Source organism: Populus euphratica, unplaced genomic scaffold (genome assembly GCF_000495115.2).
Source record: "Populus euphratica unplaced genomic scaffold, PopEup_1.0 scaffold107.1, whole genome shotgun sequence".
Taxonomy (NCBI): domain Eukaryota; kingdom Viridiplantae; phylum Streptophyta; class Magnoliopsida; order Malpighiales; family Salicaceae; genus Populus; species Populus euphratica.
Genome location: NW_011499994.1, coordinates 306,492 through 314,208, shown reverse-complemented (window position 1 = coordinate 314,208; position 7,717 = coordinate 306,492). Strand labels below are relative to the sequence as shown.

General features: G+C 35.2%; 2 protein-coding genes across 2 annotated transcripts in view; both read left to right on the top strand.

Moving 5' to 3' along the window:
- Positions 1–201: 201 nt before the first annotated feature.
- Positions 202–3,953, top strand: LOC105140534 (enolase-phosphatase E1-like). The gene is made up of 2 exons (XM_011047404.1): positions 202–970; positions 3,133–3,953. The coding sequence occupies exons 1-2, from the start codon at positions 719–721 to the stop codon at positions 3,658–3,660; spliced, it is 780 nt and encodes a 259-aa protein (XP_011045706.1). The 5' UTR covers positions 202–718; the 3' UTR covers positions 3,661–3,953.
- A 1,933-nt stretch (positions 3,954–5,886) lies between these two features.
- Positions 5,887–7,717, top strand: part of LOC105140533 (GDSL esterase/lipase At1g29670-like) — a 6,785-nt gene continuing 4,954 nt past the window's right edge. The window contains exons 1-4 of the mRNA XM_011047403.1: positions 5,887–6,265; positions 6,403–6,527; positions 6,894–7,139; positions 7,329–7,578. Of these exons, the coding sequence (XP_011045705.1) occupies positions 6,010–6,265; positions 6,403–6,527; positions 6,894–7,139; positions 7,329–7,578 (877 nt within the window). The 5' untranslated portion in view covers positions 5,887–6,009. The remainder of the gene's footprint in view (positions 6,266–6,402; positions 6,528–6,893; positions 7,140–7,328; positions 7,579–7,717) is intronic.

Below are 7,717 nucleotides of genomic sequence, written 5' to 3'. Positions count from 1 at the left end.
TAGTGTCATTAGGCCAACCTGGAATTAGGACCCACATTACCATAGCCAACTCAATTGCACCATTCCCTTGCTGTAAATTTCGGGAGAAATTAATTGAAAAAAAAGAAAAAAGAAGAAGAAGAAGAAACAGACAACACACTCAAATTTACACACATAAACCAATAAATAAATAAATAAACAAATACAAGAAAAACTTCTCGAATTCCCCGCTTAAACAAAAGCCATCCATTCTTCTTCCTTCTCCCTGTCTTCTCCTCCCCTTAAATTTCTTAGCCTTCTCAAAATCTCTCCTAATCTCTCTCTTACAGCCTGTGACACCTGTTTTAACATAATCCCAAATTAATTAAGACATTAAAAATATTACACAAGCATCACACTTCCATAAAAACATTGTAACTCTTCCAAACCCTGTTTTTCTTGTCTCTCTGTCCCTGCCTCTCTCTCTCTCTCTCTCTCATGTATATATATATATATAGACACACATATGTATCACTTCCCTTCACCACAGAGTGATTGTCGGAACCAAAAAATTAGCACCCACACTTTTATGATTGATCCTTCTTCTTCTTCTACTTCTTCTATTTATATTTGAGTTTCCCATATTTTCTTTCCGTCTCTTTGTCCTTCTATATTGTTCTTGAGTCTTTCTTCAAGTTTCTTTAACGTATAAAGGTTTCCCAAAAGCATTTAGAAAAGTTTTTGGGATTAAATAATTAATATGGGAGCCTGTGCCACCAAGCCGAAGGTGTTGAAGGAGGGGGAGACTCCTGAGCCGGTCAAGGAGGAAGTTGTGGTGGCAACAGGTGGTGGTGATGATGTTGTAGACAAGGGTATTGCTGTGGAGGAAGAGGAGAAGAAGGTTGTTAATGTTGAGAAAGATACTGGTGATGTTGGTGATGATAATAAGGTGGAGGCTGAGATTGTTGATGATAGCAGTAAGAGACGATCTCTAAGTAATTTGTTCAAGGAGGTAATGATTTTTTTTTAAAAAAAAAAAAATTGTTTAATGTATTAATTCTTTCTACACAATCTTATATCTTGGGCACAAAAAGGAAAGATTTTGATTTTATTATATGTTTAAAACGTGCTTACAAAAAATATTTCTTCAGTTTGTGTTAATTTTGATTTTATTTTTTTATATCTGGAAAGAGTCTTGATTAAATATAAATTTTGTTATTTAATATTAAATCTTGGGTTACATAAATTAAGTTGATCGATCGATTTCTACATTTTTGCTCTGCGATAAACTGTAACAGATGATGGTTGCTCTTTCTTCTAATTATTTCTCTTATTACAATTAAATTATTTAACCTCCTAATTTTACGTGGTTAATTAGTGTCCATTGATGTGATTTGTCTTCAAACTTCATATGGTCAAACTTGTCCCTTTCAAATCCTTTTCTTATAATCTGACGTTCGATTTTTTTTCTTGGTGAATTTCTCTGCTGTTGGTCTATAGCAGGTCAAGAATAGGAAATTAAATTGAAAATTCTCTAGTATACATGCATGGTTCTTCTTGTTATGGTGCCCATAAAATTAACACAAGCAACCCAATTAATTGTCAATGTTTTGACAAAATAATTAAAGAATATACCTAGTTTATATAATAATTATTTCAATTGCAAATGAATTGATATTCAATCCCACTTGAGAAATATTACAGGGTCGATACCTAACATTAGTGACATGATTGCTTTGAGTGCGTGCACACAACTGTATAATAATTTCTCAAGCATTTTACTTTTGTTGTAAGCCCAATTATATATTTTAATCTCCAAAGCCTTATTTAATCTGTCCCATTTGTCTTTATGTTTGTCTATATTGTTGTGTCGGCATGAATAATTTATTTACCCTAAGTTTTTTTTTTCAATAAACTTTTTCCCTCGAAGACCTCTTTCTCTATGTAAAACATGAGTTTGCAGCTATTTGTACCATGCTTATTTGTTTTCTGGGATATGGTAAGCAATAAAGTTAAAAGCTTTAGATTCTTTGAACTGGAAAGCCTGCGTAAGGTTTCCCTTCAACTTTGTTGTTTCACATTTCATTTGATGTCTAGCACAAAAAAATCTTGTTCGAGGACCCACCTGTTGTTTGGTTCCTCCAAGTTTTTTCTCCATATCTGATGTGGTTTCATTTTCATAACCTTGGGAGTGATGAAAAGTTTTTAGCAGCTGCCCCCTGATTTTTCTTTTTTCTTTTTAATATATATTTCCACTCAATAAAAGATAGAGAAGAAGAAAGACATGTATTCCTTTTCTTTTTCTTTTTTTTTGAAAGTATAAAAATTAAATAAAAAATTTATTACATATTTATTTTATAATTTCATCTTTTTTTTTCAACGAAGCATGTTTTTGTCTTTTTTTTATATAAAAATACTTTTGTTTTAAACATTTTCTGATACCAACGGGTTTTGGTATATAAATGATAAATGCAGGCAGTAATTGAAAGCAAGCTGTTGAGCACCAGAGGTCGGATATGTATGAATGTCCCTAGTTAATGGTGCCGGAATTGAGGGTTTAGCTGGATGCAGTAAACATCCATCAAAGAATATATAGCTGTAATGGTTGTTGGGGCTTGGATTATTCTGATAAATTGTTTCCAACCAATTCGATTAGCTGTGTCAGATTGTTGGTGATCTTAGTTAAATTTTGGAACTTGCCTTTCAGCCTCTTTGCTATGCTCCTTGCACTCCATTGACTTGCTATGCTAGTCTATAGATACATTTACATTTGCGTCGCCAAGTTTACCCAACAATTCACTGGATAGGTTATTATTCAGCCTCATGGCTGACAAAAGACTGGTGTTAGTTGGGTGTTCCCGCACGGACCTGTCCAAGCCGTGGAGGATCAGTTGTGGTATCCCATTGGGACTTGTGGATCTACTAGTAAATATGTATAAAGTGTTTCAGGACAGAAGGAGCAGAAACATGTCTCTTCTATCTCCAGTGTTTCTGTTTTTTCTGTCTTGAGACAATAACCGAACACTGGCGACGGTTAAAGGACTCAAACGCGATACTTTTTCTTGCTTTGAAAGGCTATCTTAAGCTACATGGTTATGTATTAGTAAAATCTGCATGTCTATTGGATTCTGAATCTTCTGAGATATCTTATGGTTGAAATGGTATTCTATGCAGAATGAAGCAGGGAAGGAGCCAACAGAAAGTGACAAAGCACCAGCAGAACCGGAGAAATCAGACAGTAATGAAAAACCTACCGAGTCAGCAGTGGCTATAGATGAACCATCAACAGTAAACGAACAATCTGTGGAAAAGCCAGAGGAGCCAGTAAAACAAGAAAAAGTAGTAACCGAAGCACCTGAGAAATTAGAAACATCAAAAAGCACTAATAAACCTACCGAGCCAGCAGTGGCAAAGGAAGAACCATTAACAGTGAAGGAACAACCTGTGGAAAAGCCTGAGGAGCCTATTAAACAAGATAAAGCAGTAACCGAAGAACCTGAAGTGGTGCCTGGACAAGAAACTGTGAAATCTGAAATTCCAGCTGAAATTCCAGCTGAACCAGTGCCAGCTTCCGGAACTGTCAATGCTCCTGTAAAGGTAGACACAGAGAAAGTAACAAGTGAAGTCACTCCTGGAGCAGCAGCAGAAAAGACTAAAATTACTGAAACAATAGAGGAGAAAAAACCAGAAGAGACCAAGTGAGGTCTTGACAGTAATGTCTAAAGTGTGTTTTTAGCTGTAGATGACTTTGAGATCGTCACCACTCAGCAGTCATCAGGCATAAGGCTGTGACGAGGTGGTTACCAACTTGCCGGTACTTTTGCTGGTTCTTTCGTGAGCTTGTTTCTCTTGTTTTCTCACATATCAATATTTCTTTTCTTTTGGACTTGTTTGACATCTCCATATCCTTGAGGACGGATGGATTTATTTGTTAGATTATATATAAGCATAGATTGTTTTATGCACAATTTTTTAGTGGTTTTTTTATTCTTGCATTCTGTGGTTTATGTCCTGTTCATACTCTTGCTTCTTGATTTTTATTTTTGAATAATTTAAATGCACATTAAAGATGGAAATTGTTCATCGAAAGGTTCATCAATAACATATCCCAAGATCTCAATCCATATTTGAATTTGAAAACGAGATATTTGGGTGGAAATCCCGAATCATTTAACTTCCATTTGACGAGAATTAACATAATTGCCATTATCAACACAAATCCTGAAGACATGTATAAATTAAAACGAGATATGAGCTCCAGATGCTTGATTAATCATACAACTTTAGGATCAACACCTCCAAGCCAAAGACTAGTGCCAGCCTGCCAGGGAATTGTGAGCAGAGAAGTCCAAGCACACCAATGCTGCCATGTGGAACAGGAAATACAGAAGGGCTTTTATCAAGCTTATGGGGTTAGTAGGAATTAATCTTGGCCCTATGTAGCTTGGCTTCTGCAAGAGTTGCTTGAAAATCCCATGAACCCTATGTAGCTTGGCATTCTGAATATCATTGATATCAGCGTACTCGATGGCCTTTTTACATGCCAAAGCTTCACCTTGGAGAGTTGAAGATACCTCGCATCTCCATACCCTTCCCATGATAATATTCCCCTTACTATTCCTAGCCACAAAAACCACCCTCGCTTCACCTTGCCCAGAAAGAAAAGATGCATCAGAGTTGAAATTTACTTGGCCATGCATTGGCAGTTTCCAAGTGACTGATGATACAAGGATTGATCTTCTCTTTCTGGCCCATCCCTGTTGTGAAGCATATATATACGGCAAAGCACATTCCTGAATTTCTCTTTGGGTCAGGAGATTTTCCTTTAAAAGACAAAATCATTCCTTGTTTTCTATTAGCAGCTAACATAAAAGAGCAATTTGGCACTGGATTTTCACGAAATATCCTTTAAAAAGTTGGCTGAAAAGGAGCAAAAATGTTTTGCGGTGCAGCCTTTGGATACCATGGATTTTTTGGCTTCGGCTGTGTCTGGTGGGGGCACACATGGAGCTCTCACGCTATAATTAGGTAATCTTGTTGATATTATCGAGGCAATGAACATATAGGTATGGTAATTTTCAAGCCACGGGAATGCGACATCGAGTCCGGGGCCAGCTTTAAAACGAAATGCAACATATAGCATGGCAATAATTTTTTTTTTAATTTTTTTTAATATTAATATATTAAAAATCTAAAAATATAAAAAAATTAATTGAAAACCAACATTTGATATTAATACAAGATCTGGGAAAGATTTGAGCCCTCATTTGTTTGTTGTTGGTGAAGGTAACAATATCCGAAGAAAATAATTCAATTTCAAGGTGGTCATCGTGTTTCGGAAGATTCATGCATCGTTGTCAATACCATATAGTTATTAAAAAACTATTTCAAAACATTACTTAATTTTTTCAGTTAAAATATTTATATATATATATATATAAATCAACTGTTTGCAAACTATGGAATTAATAATTTAAATTCTACGGTCTCCACTTCCTTTTTTAATTAAATTAAAATCTAAAAGATTTTTACTTTGAAAAATATATTTGATATTCAAGATAAAATGACAGTTGGCAAATCTTAAGTTTAAAAACACCTATAATTGAAAGAAATATTAATAATTACTATAAAATCATTCTAAAATTTCATCAACTAATTTAAAATTCTGAATTAAAATATTATTTATACATATAACTTTACATCATTTTGCGCACGCTCAAACAGACACACATCTCAATATCAAAAGACCTGGTAGCCATGGTGTTGAAAAAAGTAAGAGGCTCACTTTAGTGGTCGCTCCTCGAAGCCACCAAAATTGAACTTGCACCATCCACACATGATAACAAAGACAAGGCCACCAGGATTTAAAGTCTTGTCCCTACCTTTGCTATTCCTCTCTACACTATATTATATATATCCCGGCATTTTTGCATACCTTAGCTGTTAGCACCATTGCTCCGGTCCCTTCTCAGTTCTCATGCTTTGGCGATTCACCTACTTCTACATAACTTTCTACCTTCCCTTCTCTAGCTTTGTTCCAATAGATTAGACATGGCATGCAAGATTAAACCATGGTATGCGATACTTGTGCTACTGAATTTGGTGTCACAATTGCAAGATTATTGTGCTCATGCAGCTCCACAAGCGCCGTGTTTTTTCATTTTCGGAGACTCCTTGGCAGATAATGGCAACAACAACAACCTTGCAACCGTTGCTAAAGCCAATTACCACCCGTTCGGCATCGATTTCCTTAACCAAACCACCACTGGAAGGTTTACTAACGGCCGAACCACGGTGGATATTATAGGTCCTGCCTTCCTTACTCTGCTTAATTCCTCCTAATCACTTGCATTCTGGTTTGGAAATGCTGGTTCATGCGGAATGATTTTTATTTTTTTGGCATATTTTGGATGCCAATTAGATACTACATTCTGCCATGTGCAGGTGAACTTTTGGGCCTTGACAAACTTATTCCATCATTTGCAACTGCTGGAGGGAGGGACATACTAATTGGTGTTAATTATGCATCTGGGGGAGCAGGCATTCGTGATGAGACTGGAAAGCAACTGGTACCAAATTAATTATTCCGACTGCATTTACGCTGTGTTGTCAAAAGTCATTAACCCATATCGGCGCATTATTTGGTTCAAAGATCAAAGTCATATGTAACATGTGTTAAATTGAGTTAATTTAAAATAAATTTATATTTTAAAAAAATAATTTTAAAATAATATTATTTTAATTATTTTTTAAATCAAACACGGATTAATTTATTAAATCATTTAAGTTTAACCGGTCATCTCCCACCTAATTTTTCTTTTAAAACCCAACTTTAAACATGTCTAAATATTGCAAGTAGACAAATAATTGAATGCACAACAAATATTTCAACGCTGGACAATAATTCAAGCTGATCATCATCTTGTTCTTTCCAGGGTGGTAGGATCAGCCTAAACAGGCAATTGCAAAATCACAAGGTTACACTCTCGAGTTTGATTAAATTACTAGGAACTCGAGAGTCAGCAGCAAATCACCTCAACAAGTGCTTATATTATGTTGCCATGGGCAGTAATGACTACCTAAACAACTACTTTGTGCCTGGTTATTACAACACAAGCAGGCTATACACCCCTGAACAATTTGCCAAGGTCTTAATTGTTCAATATTATAAGCAATTAAAGGTAAGTTGTACTTAATCTTTTGCTTGTTTATTTATTTCTTGAATTCAAGTCGAAAATGAACATAATTTACTGTGTTTGTTGTTCATGGATTATATGATTTATAGCCAATCAATATATATATATATATATTCATATTTTGGTGAACATGAGGCCATTCTCAACTCTTTTGTTCTTCTTTAATATGTTCAGAGATTGTACCATCTTGGAGCAAGGAAAATTGCCTTGCCAGGACTTGGACCAGTTGGGAGCATTCCTTATGCATTCTCTAATTTATGCCGCAACAACGTAGCCACCTGTGTAGCAAATATAAACAGTGCAGCCCAGGTTTTTGATGCAAGACTTGTGCTGCTTGTTGATCGACTCAATAGAGATTTGGAGGATGCACATTTCATATATCTGAACAGTTCTGGGATGTCTTCTGGGGATCCTTCTGTTCTAGGTACGCACTTCATCTTTAGTGTGATGATCCATAATTATTTTTTATTCTTAAGGGGATGATTTGTTGTTAAAAGCTTTCTACCTTTAATATATATATATATATATATATATATATATATATATATATATATATATATTGT

Coding starts and splice junctions, on each gene's coding strand:
- LOC105140534 (XM_011047404.1), top strand. CDS start 719: ATGGGAGCCTGTGCCACCAAGCCGAAGGTGTTGAAGGAGGGGGAGACT. Junction 971..3,132: donor TAAGTAATTTGTTCAAGGAG/GTAATGATTTTT, acceptor TATTCTATGCAG/AATGAAGCAGGGAAGGAGCC.